The 15079-nt window shown below is 52.9% G+C and overlaps 6 protein-coding genes across 6 annotated transcripts; 5 read left to right on the top strand and 1 right to left on the bottom strand.

Moving 5' to 3' along the window:
* Positions 1 to 483: 483 nt before the first annotated feature.
* On the bottom strand, positions 484 to 2752 carry HER10_EVM0005795 (amino acid permease). Its single transcript, XM_035475399.1, has 2 exons — positions 1944 to 2752; positions 484 to 1745 (listed from the first exon to the last, which is right to left on the bottom strand). The coding sequence occupies exons 1-2, from the start codon at positions 2444 to 2446 to the stop codon at positions 551 to 553; spliced, it is 1698 nt and encodes a 565-aa protein (XP_035329389.1). The 5' UTR covers positions 2447 to 2752; the 3' UTR covers positions 484 to 550.
* A 4707-nt stretch (positions 2753 to 7459) lies between these two features.
* Positions 7460 to 8258, top strand: HER10_EVM0006962 (3',5'-bisphosphate nucleotidase; the record flags this gene model as incomplete). The annotated part of the gene is made up of 2 exons (XM_035476530.1): positions 7460 to 8150; positions 8215 to 8258. 2 exons carry the CDS (start codon positions 7460 to 7462, stop codon positions 8256 to 8258), a joined length of 735 nt encoding a protein of 244 aa, XP_035329552.1.
* Positions 8259 to 8902: 644 nt separating this feature from the next.
* On the top strand, positions 8903 to 9982 carry HER10_EVM0003789 (3',5'-bisphosphate nucleotidase; the record flags this gene model as incomplete). The annotated part of the gene is made up of 1 exon (XM_035473453.1): positions 8903 to 9982. One exon carries the CDS (start codon positions 8903 to 8905, stop codon positions 9980 to 9982), a length of 1080 nt encoding a protein of 359 aa, XP_035329136.1.
* Positions 9983 to 10478: 496 nt separating this feature from the next.
* On the top strand, positions 10479 to 11028 carry HER10_EVM0011349 (uncharacterized protein; the record flags this gene model as incomplete). Its single annotated transcript, XM_035480782.1, has 3 exons — positions 10479 to 10711; positions 10819 to 10928; positions 10988 to 11028. The coding sequence occupies 3 exons, from the start codon at positions 10479 to 10481 to the stop codon at positions 11026 to 11028; spliced, it is 384 nt and encodes a 127-aa protein (XP_035330087.1).
* Positions 11029 to 11958: 930 nt separating this feature from the next.
* HER10_EVM0008635 (uncharacterized protein) lies at positions 11959 to 12407 on the top strand (the record flags this gene model as incomplete). The annotated part of the gene is made up of 2 exons (XM_035478150.1): positions 11959 to 12095; positions 12173 to 12407. The coding sequence occupies 2 exons, from the start codon at positions 11959 to 11961 to the stop codon at positions 12405 to 12407; spliced, it is 372 nt and encodes a 123-aa protein (XP_035329758.1).
* An 814-nt stretch (positions 12408 to 13221) lies between these two features.
* Positions 13222 to 14776, top strand: HER10_EVM0004096 (uncharacterized protein; the record flags this gene model as incomplete). Its single annotated transcript, XM_035473750.1, has 3 exons — positions 13222 to 13614; positions 13685 to 14413; positions 14480 to 14776. The coding sequence occupies 3 exons, from the start codon at positions 13222 to 13224 to the stop codon at positions 14774 to 14776; spliced, it is 1419 nt and encodes a 472-aa protein (XP_035329176.1).
* Between the last annotated feature and the right edge of the window lie 303 nt (positions 14777 to 15079).

Raw genomic sequence — 15079 nt, 5'->3', positions numbered from 1 at the left:
TTGCTGCAAACTGGAACAAACGTGTGAGTTAGCCTTCCCATCCCAATTTCAACTATGCTTACCCTTCCTACCTTTGAATCATTGTGTGAAGGCATTTCTCTTCAGATGAGCGCAGCAGCTGAGGCAGTGTTCAAGTACCTAGAAAAATGAGCCGTGTCTCATTCGTCCTGCCCAGTGCTAGCGCTGACGGTCTCACTTACTTAGGATATCCACCGCGTCGATCACTTGCTGCAAGGCAGTGAGGTACAAGGCCATGCGCGTGCTTACGCGTAGGCATCAATGCAATATCCATTCTGTCACCCCGTAGTAACCATCCGTGCAATGAGCAGAAGTTGCGGGACGTGAATGGGACTTGAGACTGCTTCGATAGCCCTGAGCAATCTCGAGAGAGCGCCTGTGGTCGGAACGATTGGGTGGTAACGGAAACCTTCACAACATGGACAAGAATTGATGGTAACTTTTATATTACGCTGCATACATGTAGCCGACCGTATATTTTAGCACACTGGGGTATCACGCGCCATCCACCATCATCATTAGAATTACTCGTTCAAGCCTTCTCGCCCTTGATCACCTTGTTGCGACCAATTCCAACCATCTGGAGCATCTCCCTCCAGAAGGTGGTAGGGGGCTCGTGCACTAAAGCGTGCTGCTCATAGGCCTCGATAATGGGGCGGTCCCACGTCAAGTCCACCTCATGGGGCTTGAGCCAGTGAGTGCGCTTGAGGACCTTCCAGAAGATGAACAGGAGAGGCGCGACAAGCTGCATCGTGTAGTTGGAGAAGAAGCCTCCGACATCAAACTTGGGGCGGAAGGCGGACCATCCGTAGACGAGGATGACAATGGTCTGCAAGAAGAGGGCAACGTAGGCGCCGTAGGGCTGGAGGTATCCGCAGTAGGGCAGCGTCTTGCGGTCGAGACCCTGGGCCTTGCACGCGTGGTAAAAGTTGATGTACGTGATGGACATGACGAGGTAGTTGATGACACCGCCGCCCGTGATGAGGGCCAGGAGCCAGTTGAGCACCTTTGCGGAGCCGCTGCCGCACTGCAGGAAGGAGAGCAAGGGGAAGATCATGGTGACGGCGAAGCAGTAGACGGGCACACCGTTCTTGGTGGTCTTGCGGAGCAGAGCCGGGGCGCGACCGTCGAGCGCCAAGCTGTACAGGGATCGGGTTGCGCAGTAGACGTAGGTGTTACCGGCGGAGAAGATGGTGGTGAAGAGCAGAGCATTGACCAAGTGGGGGAGACCCTGGATCTTGAGATTCTCCATGGCCATGACCCACGGGGAGGCAGCGGCGGTGCCACCGCTGCCGGTTCCGGTGATATAGATGTCGATGAGGGTCTGGTTGTTGTAGGGGAGCACGATGCCGCAGGTCAGGGCGGCACCGACGAAGAAGAGGCCGAAACGCAGGTAGACGGTCTTGAAGGCGCCCTTGATGTACAGGCTCGGGTGCTTCGCCTCGGCGGCGATCATGGAGATGTATTCCGGGCCGACAATGGTGAACGTGGCAGTGGCCAGAGCACCCATGAAGCCTTCCATGCGACCAGTATTACCCTGCGTCATGTATTCCGCGAATGCGCCGGGCTCCTTCCAGTATCGGAATCCGTAGGCATCATGGGCGGGGTTTCCTCCGACCATCGTGATGAAGGTGAAGAGGAAGAGGATGAAGATGAGCAGGACCTTGCCGCCTGAGAGCCAGAATTCAGCTTCACCAAAGATGCCGACGGCAACAACATTCAGTAGACTAGAATCACACATTGACGTTTAGCATGCATACACAACAAGCACCACCGAGGCGAGAGGAGAGAGAGAAAAGGAGGACGAAAAGGGTCACGGGCGGGCACACGACGAGCTCTAGAATGTCCGGTCGGTCTAGTCGCTTGTCCCTGAAATGAAAGGAGAAAAAAAGTCAATCGTTCCCACGAATTGGTTTGTGACTTACCCATACGCGATGATGATAGCGATGCAGAAACCCGCCGTCGGACCCGGCTCCGTGATCTTTTCATTCCAGAAAGAGCACACGAGATTAAGCGCGGTAATTTCGAACGGGATAAGCAATGCCTCGTAGATGAAGTAGTTCCAGCCAACCATGAAGCCGAGAGCATCGTCAACCCAGACACCAGCCAGACGAATGAAGCCACCAGACACGGGCATGTAGGTGCTCATCTCGGCGATGGAGTTGTTAACGAGGGCAACGACGCAGGCGTAGAGGGTGTAGGCGATGAGCAGACTTCCGGGGCCGCCCTTGGCGAGGCCGCCGCCGATGGTGACGAACAGGCCGGTACCAATTGTGCCTCCGATGGCAATCAGTTGAATCTGACGGTTGTTCAGGCGGCGCTGGAGGCCATCGGAGTTGTGTCGCACGGAAGAGCCATAGCTGTCGAGAGAGACCCTGTCGTTGGGGACAGACTCAACCGGGCCCTTGAGTTGCTCGGAACCCGACATGGTGAAAAGAGTGAGCTAGTTCAAGCGCAACGGCTTTACTATCTAGACCCTTTCCCCGTGGAGGTGTGTTGACGAGAGACGGAGGGAGGAGACCACTGAGTGCATGTGGAGGAACGAAGAAACGGTTCAAGCCGAGTGGGAAACCGTGAGCACAAAGAGGAGGGCGTGCGGACAGAGGAGAGAAGGGAGGAAGAGAGAGAGAGCAACGAAACGTTTCGAACGGAGGCACGCGAGGAGAATCTCGAAGGGGGAGAGTTTAGTTTTAAGGGTGGCAGCAGGCAGACAGGCAGATCGATCAGCGTCTCGTCTGGTCAATCGACCGGGGAAAAACTTTTGCGACCTGGGCGAACTTCTTCTCTTTTCCCAAGGCAACGTGCCACATGCCACACAGTGTACCGAAGAGAGTGAGAAGAAGAATGCGCCGCGCCGGGCTACCAGGCATGTACATAGATACATCCAAATGCAAAAGCTTTTCTGCATTCTGCAGCTGAACAACCCACAGACACAGACTGGTACGAACTCTGAACCAACCCGGCCCGCGGGCTCTCGGCGTAGCCTGTAGGTAGATTGCATCAGAAAATCCAGGGACAATGAAGGGAAAGTATCCATACAGAGGGCCAGGAACGTTGCAAGTCTGTGTGGAGTTTGACTGGGTTCGTCCCTGATCTCGTACGCAGGCGTTGTTGTGTTTGCGCCCCATGCCCATGCCATCCATGGATTTTGTGTCGACCCCATCCCAATCCTTTGGCGCGGCGCTGGTGCTAAGGCAGAATATTTCCGCAATGTCGTCATTCCTTGTCTTAGCGTCCGCTTCTGAATGCATCTGTCCATTGGACGGGGGAGGCTTGGCTTGGCTTTGGGGCTACGGATTATGGGTTCGGCTACGGAGTGTTTGGCCGTGCCAACATGGGAATTGTCGCCGTGTCGCCGTCTTCCATATCGATATGTTGCCTGGGACTGTAATCAGTTTGCCTTGACTAAGACGTATAACTACCACCCTAGTTGCGGCTTATCGATATCAGAGTGGCAGAGATATCGGAATACAGCGTTCGCCTCGCAGGATTGAGGATGGGGGAGGCGCAATCTCCAGCTTTATCTGCAGGGACACATTGCCATCTCAGGCAATTCTATGCGGGGTTATCAGATACGTATCCCCCATACTATCCTACTACGTACACACTACACACAGTAGGCAGGGAGTACGGATACATCCAGGATTCTCAGAGTCGTCGGCTCGTTCGCTCATCCCAATCTCACTTGTCAGCGCTGTTTGAAGGGGCCACAGGGCCACAAGGATTCACTTGCTGAGGGGAAAAGAATGGGAACCAGCTGGAGCAGTCCGTGCCTTTGTGGGTGGGCGAAAGTTTGGCGAGGGACCACTTGGTGCGTGTCGGACACTGAACCGTGATTGTCGGGAGGGAGCCAATGAGCATCAGACAGACTCATCCAAAGGTCATCTTGTCGCTGCTGCTGAGAGCCTGGGCCGTGTTTATCAGTAAGGTGGCCAATCTCCCTTTATTCTCGTGTCTCGGTGAGATGCCGACAGTGACACACAATGGAAGAAAGCCTGACTCCTTCTCCTGCAATCCCACTCGCCGCAGTCAACAGTGGGATGACAGGATAGGGAGAACTTGCCCTCAAAACCAAGGCAGCAAGGCAGAATGGTGCGAGGCTGGGGATGAATCCTGGGAGTATCCCGTGACACCATGTCGCAGTAGTTTTTCGCGCAGCTCATCTGAGCCAGTGAGGGAGCAAAGAAATAACGAAAATTTGTCTTTATGTCATCTAAACGCGCAAAAAGCAGCCAATCACTATCCGTCGCAGTTTCGCAGTTTCGCACAATAAGGTGGTGCCAAATGCTAAGAAAACCAGCCAACGAGCGTGTCTCAAAGGACTCGACCATTATCCACTTTATATGCAGCCGCCAGTCAATGCCCAACCAAGGGATGTGGACACTTTTTTTTCGTTCTTCCAACGGGGGGAAATGAGGCGACCCCACAGGCTGAGTCGGTGGGCGGCAAGTTAGCGGAGGGGGGGTTCTTCGTCAAGGGGCCTACCGGAAGCGGTGTGTTCCCGGTGAGAGAGAGAGCACATGTCACTCGCAATTGTTGATGAGCCGTCGTTGAAAGAAGCTCATCTTTCAGGGTCGACGTCGAAGGGGTCGATCATCAAGCGCGCTGATAAGGACTTATGGTGTTTGAGCCGCAATGTCTGGCGGATAGGATAGGGCAGGTGGTGCTGCGCGCGCGCGCGTGCGTTCTCGGCGCTCTCATTGAGTTTTGTAGGGATCCTGAGAGAGCAGACCCAAGTAAAGCCGCGAGGCACCGTGGCACCCCCAAGCCAAACGACGGCGGGCGCAAGGGTGAAGAACTATGAGAGACGGCCTCCCATTTGCCAAGGCCTCGTCTTGCCTTGAGGAGGAGTGGAGAATGGCACGACGCGCAGGACGCCGAGTCCTACGGCGTGGAGGCTACCGACGGCTTGATTGGAACGGAACCGTAGAGTGGATCGCAGTGGACCCCTCTCAATACCGTACGGCCCCACCTCTGCGGGACCGAAAAGGATCCACTTTGCCGTTCCTCAAATGCCTGCCGCTTGACCCGTTTCTGTGTGTCTTGGCGCGTTACTGGTCCTTTTGCAGCTTTGTGAACCCGCCAGCAAGGCTTTTCTCTCGCTCGATGACGTAGGATACGCGCTGCAGGCGACGAATAATTGTGCGCGGACTCGGGCCCGTCGAAGAAAAGATCCATGCATGAGGCGTGGTGTCTTGCCTTGGTGTCAGACGACTTATTCCCGTAAAGAGACTCGACTCATTCGCAAAGGAGCGATTTTGTCGCAATTGCCCAGTAGCGAGGAGTCCGCGGGCCGGCTGGCTTCGGCTACAGACATCGATTGCGCCGGAACACTTTGATGCATTGCCCAATTATCTAATGCCAACCTGGGCTGTCGGATTGTCCTGCTATGACTGAATTCAAGGTTTCGCAGAGTTTTCGCCTCTAGCTCCTCAGATCAGGCGATGAATTCGCCATGGCGAGCACTGTGCGAGAGAAACTCTCGGGTTAATTAAAAGATTGACTTTTTCTTGTTTGTTGCACTCAGTGTCCAATGGGCTAATTCCTACGCTTCACCCATCATCCATGTCGCACCAGTGAGCCTGTCCCTAGAACGAATCCTTAATTAAATGTCGCAACTGCTTCTTATCCTTGACAACAACAAACCGATGTCGCGGCTGGCTATGCACGTGTTTGTATGAATCAAAACCTGGGCATGGATTGCCATCTACACCCGAATTCGCCTAACCGCATCTTGAAGTAATTCGATGAGTTCCTTCCCTAGAATATTCGCCATAGACAAGCAGCGACTGCCAGATCGGTGAGCTTTGACAGTCGGAGTGATCTAATCTCGAGTGCTTCGTGTAGATGTTGTGAAACGGTGCTGTCTTTGCTCGCTACACTCCTCAGGAGTTTGCAGTCTACACGTCCACCTACCCATAGACGATTTGCAACTACCCCCTAGAAAAGAGATTGAGATCTATAATTATCTCTTCCGGGTCAGGTCAAAGGACCACAAACGGCCTGTTAACTTTACCACAAGGCTGGATCAAGTCAAAATACTCCGAAGAGACGTCAAACAAGGACGAGAGCCTACGCCTAGGGTGCAGATAGCAGCTGCAACAATATGCTGAACGTCGCTATCCGGACAGAGTATGATCTACGGCAGCGACTTCCTTTCCCAGTTGCCGCAGATACCAACTACCCTTGCGTTTCTTTGCATCTGACAGATGCGGGACCAGCAACAGTCCCCGAAGCTACTCCTCGAGCCTGCCACCAGTCCAATACCTTATCCAGTTCATGGGAACGGCACGGACGGGTATGCAAGCAGGGGCTTTGTGCTGTAACCTTCCCACAATAGCACAGACTCAGCCTTATCTTTGACGGCGCCCACGCCGTACATGAGGCTGAGAAGTATGGTCAAGAAACCTTTATCGTGCTAGGGGCTGGATTTCCATCTCATGGACCTGTACAAGGCAAACAACAGGTACAGCGTTGAGACTCGCACCTACGTGTGCTTCGGCAAGTAGCCTTGAAGATGGAGTAGACAAACATGTCTGTTCCCCGGAGCTGTAGCCGGCTGTTTCCTATCGTGAGAGCGACTGTTGCAATGTTATATGAGCTGTCTTTCTGATCATCGTCACATTTCGTCGCTTTGATAAAAGGTTCATCTTCGACCAATGCAATTGTTGACTACACATGCGTAACTTGCTCGCGGATTCATTTCAGTGCAGCTTGAATCTTTGCAGTACAATTTGCCACGGAACTAGATCGAGGCGAAGGCGGGTTGGTAAGGTGGTGAGTGGAACAAGATAGGATGGTATTCAATCACCACTTGGACCTTGAGCAACTTGGGAGCGGTTGAAAATGGCGCAAAATAAGTGCGTTCTATATGTTGCGTGCATGATTTTAAGTTCTTGGTTGTATGGTGCAGTTGATCTTGAGGCCAGCCGCATAACAAATTCATTTTACGACGATTTACCATACAAACCGGGCAAAACTAGATGCAGCTGACCACGACGTTGAGGCATTTCCGACATTATGCCGCACTTTCAGGTTCGGGCGAGTTGCTGACAGAGCACACAACCCAATCACATTTGCCGCACTCCCGAGCGATGTAGCGCTTCAATGTTTCTTTATCGCCCGCTTACTTAGGCAGCGACACAAAAAAGAGCCAATTAACTGTCTGTCGCACGTGCGGGAGCATGTTCGGGCGACGCTTGCCGTTTGGGCCTGTCACGGCTCATTTGATGTTGCACATGACCTCATTCATCATAAACATGTCACCACGCTCAACCGCCAGGCTTTCAATTTCACTGCAATCCGTTCAATCAGTACCGTGTCCAAGGCGCAACTCCTCCTACAATAATTTGATCTGCGTAACTGTTTCTCGAAGCCGTTGCTCACCCAGCTCAAATAGTCGTCATTGGCTGTAGATCTAGCGAAGAGACTGAAAGACGAGATGGCACAAGTCGACACCAACCCCGATCTTCCGCCAGACTACTCGGTGGATGCTGGTACAGTCTCAGAGAATTTGCCGCCAGACACACTCCGGCTAGCTGGCCGATTTGTCCATTCCGCCAACACCCGGAATGTGGATGCGCCGGGAATCTTCGAGATCAACCACCAGATAGACTTCTTACGAGAAACCGATAGACTAGTGGAGTTCAGCCGCATCGACTACAGTATCAAGAAAAGGTCTGATGAATCGAATCGTCTGCCCGAAATTGTCTCCAACTCGAGGCACATCTTCAATTTGGAGCGCCCGCCTGCCATTCTCCAGGAAACCTTCCCATACTTCATTAAACCAACATCTCGGAGTGGCTTGGGTAGCATCGGGCTCAAGTTTTTGAAGATTGGCAAGAGCGAATGCAAGGCCTGGCTGGTGGGCCGGCGGAAGGCGAGTGACAGGACCGAGTATTACGAGGCGCGAGAGCTATTGTTCGACGTTCGCCGCAACAACCAAGTTTTCGACTGGCTTGACGGTAATGGAACAAGATTAGCAGTTGAGGAGTCCAAGAGCGGCATGTATAGTCTCAACATTCTGGTCTCCCTGGACCGTGCGATGCGAGATGCTCTGGCGGCCGTGTGGTGTACCAGGCTTTGGTATTTGCGAGCTGTGTTGTTCCATAAGAAACGTACCTGGAAAGACAGTAAGTACCTGATTTCGCCTCTCTGCGGTTTTAATGGCGGAATTGCTCACCAGACCTCCACCAGGGAAATACATCATGCAAACCTGCACATGGGATCTGCCAAAATGAGACTTGGGGCCAATGGATGAACTCAGGGCGTGGCTCTTCAACTTTGTAATTTATACCTTATATTCAGCAGCAGCCAAGACTTTGTGATACCCCCTACTTCCCATTTGTAAGCTCTTTTCACACTGAATGTCGTTGCTACTCCATTTTAGATCGGATCCGAAGATCTTGATAGCGGACAAGGACCCGCTTTTCGAACCGGGGCTGCCGACGCCGATGCCGGGGCCACTCCTTCCAGGTCCCACGTCACCGGAGTTCTTCCGGCAAAATTTGCATCGGGAAGGCGCTTGGGAAAAGCCCACCTACCCTGCCTGAACTTGTGGTCTGACATCATCGGCGGCATTCTAGAAACTGCATTCAACCACATTCACGCGGCGGCATTTGCAGCTTACCACTACCACTAGTCATCTGCCCGGTTGCGAACAGAACGCCTGCATAAGGTGAACATCCGCATTTGCATCTGCATCTTCGTTCACATCGCATCCACATCAATCGCCTGACTCATCAACTGGTACTCACCGAATCCACTCTACACGACCACTGATCAGCGCTGTCAAGTTCACCCCACCTATCGTCGACACTACTCTCAACACCACCCACCTCATTTCGCCGTTCTCCCCGATAGACGACATCGCCCAGCAACCGAAATGGACGGACCGTATGCCCGAGAATTGGCAACTGCCATTGCAGCCATTCAACACGGCGCCAAGCTTAGCCGCCGTGTTCTCGTCAAAGATGACAAGGGGGTCGTGACAAAAGAGGACCTCAGCCCAGTTACCGTTGCCGACTTCGCCATTCAGGCCCTACTGACGAGCACACTGCACGCCGCCTTCCCCGACGATAAGTTTGTGGGCGAGGAGTCCGCCGCCGACCTCCGCGAGAACCCCAAACTCCTCGAGTCTGTATGGGCGCTGCTGCAGCAGGTCGAGAACGACAAGACCGCCGACTCATTATGCAAGCTGCCTACGTCACCAGAGGAGATGTGCGACATGATTGACTGGTGCGGCCTTAGCGACCCTTCACCTACTGGCCGCTTCTGGGTGTTTGACCCCATCGACGGAACAAAGACATTTGTGCGGGGTGAGCTCTACGCCATCAACGTCTGCCTGATGGAAGAAGGGAAGCAGAGCGTCGGCATTGTCGGTCTGCCGCTACTCTCGGCCGACGCGAAGGCGCCCATCAACAACGACTCCATCGACCCCACCGGCACCGGCAGCATCATGTTCGCAGTCCGAGGGCACGGAACCTTCATCCGGCCGCTTCCTGGCCCGATCGACCTCGAGCCCACAAAGATCCCCCGCCACGCTGACGTGGAGACGCAATCCCTGGTGTCAGTGACATGCATCGAGGGCTCCGAATCTGGGGCTCCGGGGATCCACCAAAAAGTTGCCGAACGCCTTGGTGTAGCGTATCCGGGCAACGATCTGCTCGGCTGGGTTTTGCGGTGGACGGTCCTCGGTCTTGGTCAGGCAAATTGCACGTTCTGGGCCTACAGGCGGCGGGACCGTCTCGCAAAGATCTGGGACCACGCGGGCGCCATGCTGCTTTTCGAGGAGGTCGGCGGGAAGGTCACCGACGTCGACGGCAACCCGGTAAATCTCGTAGCCGGACGAAAGATGAAGGCAAACTACGGTTTCATCGCGGCACCACCATCAGTACACACCAAGGTTCTAGAGGCAGTGAGGGAGACACTGAAGGAGGAAGGTCTGCACGAGCTCTTAGGTTAAGGCATGATTAGTCGGTCAGCGTTTCCGGCAATTAAGAGATAATTGATACCTACATTCTCAAGAAACAGATGATTTCTAATCCTGCCGCGCCCTACAATATTGGGAAATGAAATCTGCCCTCCAAAGGGGGAAATAGTCGCCTGATCGGCGCCTTTTCTGCATCCCACGCATCCCGCGGCGGTAAAAGTCATGTATGCCTCAAGTAATTTGAGTTTCCTTCTAATGTATCAAGCTTCATGTAGGTAGGTAGTCACGACTTGGCAACTACTCGGCGTACTTAGTCGACTATCTCATGGACTACTCCGTGCTGTTATCCCGCTTGGCCAGACATGATAGAAAGCGCTTGCTGTTGTAGTCAAAACCTATAAAACACAGCACAATTCCCAGAAACTCTTCCTTTGTCCATATTTGAAATCGCCAGCTTTGCTACTCACACTCTTTTGCCCATTCCCTTCTTCCACTCTTTCAATACTAATCACTCATTAATCATTTCACCATGCGCGTGCTCGCTACACTTCCTCTTCTGGCCATGGCTGCCCTGCAAGTTGCTGCTGGCGACTTTTCGGCGACATGCTCTGGCACGTCCTACTTCTCTACCAGCGTCAAGTCCTACTGCCAGGATAAGTACCAGGAGGATAATTACTCGACCGATTTGGATATGACCAAGTGCCTGGCCAATGTCGGAGGCAGGATTGTCGTGAGTCTTACACCCAGAAGCCAAAGCTCTGAGTCGCCACATCGTTGGATTCAAACTAATGTGATTTATTCGCAGTGCCGTCCTTCCAAGTAAGCCATACCTTAAGTTAATAAATCTTTATACTGACATGTTGCAAAAGCCCATCGTTCAAGTTCTGCGACTGCGGTCTTGGCGGCGACAAGAAGCAGATCTTGAACTGCCGCTGCACTGATTCCACCGGAACGAAGAGACCTTCGTCTCTGAACCTGGGTAAGATCTTCATGGGACATTCATCCATTATCACAGCAAGTACTGACTATTCGGCTCAGACACGTGCTTGAGCAACATCGATGGAGACCTCAAGTGCTAGAGGACCTCTCAATTTGAACTTTATTTCGCCGCGGTGGGATATTGAAGGAGAGCCAGGATTACTAAACACAAACGGCGCATAGCGAGCGTACTTTTTAGTTGCTAGTCAATAGAACATCCAGCGCTTCATTCTTCTACTCTAGGCTCAATAGTTCGGGAGATTGAACCAAACCGGTGTCCATGAATCCAGAGAAAAGTTCTCACATACCATCGGTGCGTGCAACCGGTGACACCATGGCTCCCTTGTTCCAATCTCAAAGCTCGAAGCGCCAAGGCTTACTACCAACGCTTCACAAACTGCTTTCTTGGCAACGACTCGCGTTATCAGATTGCACTTCGCTTTTCCTCAAAAGCCCAATCTCTCACGAGTCACCTGGTCGTTGCGCGCGCCAACGGCATCGCCAGAACCGACCGCCCGCAATTCCGATCCAGTAGCCTGACTCGCAGTACGAAATGGCGGTGATTTAAGGCACCGCCTAAGCCTAATCTTATTCTTCAGCAGCGAGCCCCCCCGGGGCCGCCGGTGCCGTAGTCTGGGACAAATAATCAATTATCCTTTTCTCTGCCTCATCTGGAAAGCACGGATTTTCTCTCGCCACAGCGCTCTGCAATAGGGAATTACTGGGTCAAACATGAGACGAGGTGCGCCAAAGCATCGGGTTCGATCCGAACTCTATCGAATTAGTTCGTCTCATCGCAATCTGTCTAGATGGTATCGGGGAAAACGCTCGTGGTTTGATGCCGAGCCGTTGCCATGACTCTCGTTCATGAAGTGCCCTGCCGACGTTATATAGATGGATGTTCAAGACGAAGTGGAATTACACGTCGGTACAGCCTCTCAGCCTTCAACGCCAGTCACTCATTCGCTCGTTCATTACTTGCTCAGATCTCTGACCTCAATCCACTCTTTTCAAAGTCTTCTTTCACCAACATGAAGTTCTCACTCGTCCCCGTGGCTATCGCCCTCTTCTCCACTGCCTACGCCGCTCCCGGCGCGCCTGCCGCTGAGAACCTCGAGCTCGTCGCTCGCGGCAACTGCCCCGCCGCCCAGGATTGCACATGCACGGCGTAAGAACACCACATCTCTCATCAAACTAGCTTTAGCATATGAATGTCGAACTGACTGTGAGATTCCGGGAATGTAGCAAGTTTGACAAGTACGCCAACCCCAAGGAGTATGGCTCTACCGTCTCGGCCCGCATCTCTGGCGCGGACCGAGGGCTGACGACCTCGGACTGGCGCGGCACCAACGGCTACGGCAGCTCTTCTTTGTGCAGAGTCACGGTCGACCGTGTGTGCGGCAACTGCCGGGCCTGGAAGACGACGACAGACAAGTGTGGATACTACAGCCTGTCTGACTTCAGCTGTGTCAACGCTTAAATGACTGAGGCTTTCATTTTATAGCGTTCTTGATGCGTGGCATTAGCATTGTATTAAGCGGATTCTATTGATCAATTACGTTTCGTCCACGGTACTGAGATGCGTGAACATTGAACACATGGTGCATATTCAACTGCGGGATGCTAATATCTGCGTGTTGGGGTGAGACCCCTTCTGTAACATCGGTTCTTACGGGGTATCGCTTTGAACCGCAGTTATGAGCCAGTAGAGTCAAGGAGAAGGCATACCCTGCGGTATTGATTGAATCGCTTCTCATTGGCAGAAATATATGTCACTGAAAGCAATGAAGAGACCGTCAGACGGGAGGATGATGACAATCGGGTTCCCATGTGTCGCAGTCTATGCCTTGGCGCTGACATTTCTCGGCTATCCTGCCACCTAATTAGTGCTCTCGCAGCAGCAGCCGTGGTGGAGAGTGACCTGTCAGATGTTTCTCCGCCTTCTATGCTACCATCAACGTCGCATGTAACTTGTTCACGGAGTCAAATTGACATGCAGTATGGAGTTTTGGTTGACCGTCTCGAACGAGTGGAACATTGAGGTATGCGCAGGGATGGAAGTTGATAGGGTCGCTCGTTGGGCAACTGTACGAATGTCACAGATTAGGACTAGTGCTGCCGCAGTTGCATGGGTAGCTCACTGCGTTCTGGAACATGATCTCTGAATATAAATGTAGGCGTTGAGCAGAGCTTTTCTGATTTGGTTCCTCTCGAAAAGAATCTCGTCTCATGTTAATTCGACCTGACGTTTAACCAAATCACAAGGACTCATTGCACATCTGCATGGAATCATAATGGCGCCTTCTCTTATCGATTCATATGGCTACAAGTTTCGCCAAACGGAGCTTCACATGTCAGCAGAGCAGCTTGACCCCCTGAAGCATAAGTTCGATGAAGTGGGGTCAGAAGCTCTCGCAGCTCTAGATGGCATGTTCCCTCCCCCGCCGCCTCGAGCTGGGTGGTACGCCAAGGGGAAGCAGGAAGACCCGCAGCCTGATCGCGATACATACGCTCTGCTTCGGGACCATCGCGAGAAGGATCCGAGACTGATGAAGCTTTGGGACGAAGTCAACGCCGTGCCTGAGTGGGTCGACTGGGACCAGATCCAGCGTGGGCAGGATGTCTTTTACCGCTACGCGCCTGCTGCAGTTACTGGGTTTGCGTTCCAGGGACTGCTGGCTACGACCGTAAGTGCGATGAGAAGAAGACACATATGTGAGAAACCGCGGCGAAAATGCTAATGCAATCTACTAACAGGGAGCCTCGTACCGACCGGCAGAGACGTTGGTTCGTACAGGCGGTCACTCCGCCAAAGTCGCCAAGAACAGACTCTTTGAGACATTTCAGCTCCTTCTCCAGGTCACAAAATCCCTCAACGATATCAAGCCTGGAGGCGAAGGCTTCGCTTCAGCCGTGCGCGTCAGACTACTGCATGCCGCGGTGCGAGGGCGAATCTTGAAGCTCAACGCACAGCGTCCCGGATACTTTGATGTCGATAAATACGGCGTCCCCATTAACGAACTTGACTCGATGCAATCTGTGTGTGCATTCTCCACCAACCTCGTATGGCTGGCTCTGCCTCGACAGGGTATCTACGTCCGCCATCAAGAAGCTCTGGACTACCTCGCTCTATGGCGATGGGTCGGCTACGTCCTGGGTACTCCCCACTGGATCTTGGAAACACCTGAACGAGCATTGGCGTCTATGGAGTCGCTGTTGAAAGCATGCCTTGCCCCGAGCAAGAACTCTCGAGCCTTGGCCAACAACTTGGTCATTGCTCTGGACGGCGTTGCTCCTATTCATGAGCCGAAAGAGTTCTTCGAGGCTGGGACTCGCTTCATCAACGGAGATGAGATGTGTGATGACGTCGGACTTGGCAAACCCGGTCTGTACTGGGATGCTGTCATCAGAGGTATCATCTGGACTCTGATGGTGATTACTTATATGTCGCGATCTATCCCTGCCTGGGATAGATGGCAAATTAAGGTAAGCCCGCTCTGTAGTTGGACAGGACGGCCTAATGGTTTTCACGTGCTGATCCAATGTCGTCAGAAATTCCGAGCTTTATTCTGGGATTACATCGTGGAGAACAAGGACACCCTGAAGGGAGGATACAAATACGAGTTCAAGTATGTGCCGCATCACGATGCGAAGACTGGCCCCGAGACTGCAGATGGGCCGCGACCTGCGAATGGTATGGGACATTTGGAGGTATTTGGCCTCTTTGGAGTTTCCATTGCTATGTTGCTTGCGACCGGGCTCTTGTCTATGGTAGCTAAGCTGGGCTTGTCGTATATGGCCAGCAACCCTTTGCAGGCGATCATTGCTGGTAGCCAGTTTAGGCCTTGATCAGAGGAAAGTTGAGGCTTTCGCATGTTTGAATCAACGAAGCACCTGACTATCCAAAAAGTTTCGCAGTGAATGGTTCTTGTCGCCTCATGAATGAACACTTCTCGATCTCGGCCCCTCCTGGACTTCCCATCTCCCATCTCCCAACGCCCCCTCTCCCATGTTCTCGTATTGGGCCGATTCCGCAAGACGTAAAGGGGCAGCAGTTCTTCGTGATGATTGCCTAATGTCTCACTTATTAGGAATTTCGCGCTGTTCATGGCCTACATGTCCTGTCAATCTTAGCCCGAAGGTACTTTTGGG

This window comes from Colletotrichum scovillei (genome assembly GCF_011075155.1).
Source record: "Colletotrichum scovillei strain TJNH1 chromosome Unknown Contig00009, whole genome shotgun sequence".
NCBI lineage: Eukaryota > Fungi > Ascomycota > Sordariomycetes > Glomerellales > Glomerellaceae > Colletotrichum > Colletotrichum scovillei.
This window is presented reverse-complemented; position numbering and strand designations above follow the sequence as displayed.

Excerpts from the sequence above, each read along its gene's own strand:
- HER10_EVM0005795 (XM_035475399.1), bottom strand. The coding sequence starts at position 2,446 with ATGTCGGGTTCCGAGCAACTCAAGGGCCCGGTTGAGTCTGTCCCCAAC. Across the intron at positions 1,746-1,943 it reads GCTATCATCATCGCGTATGG|TCTACTGAATGTTGTTGCCG; the intron begins GTAAGTCACAAA and ends GTGTGATTCTAG.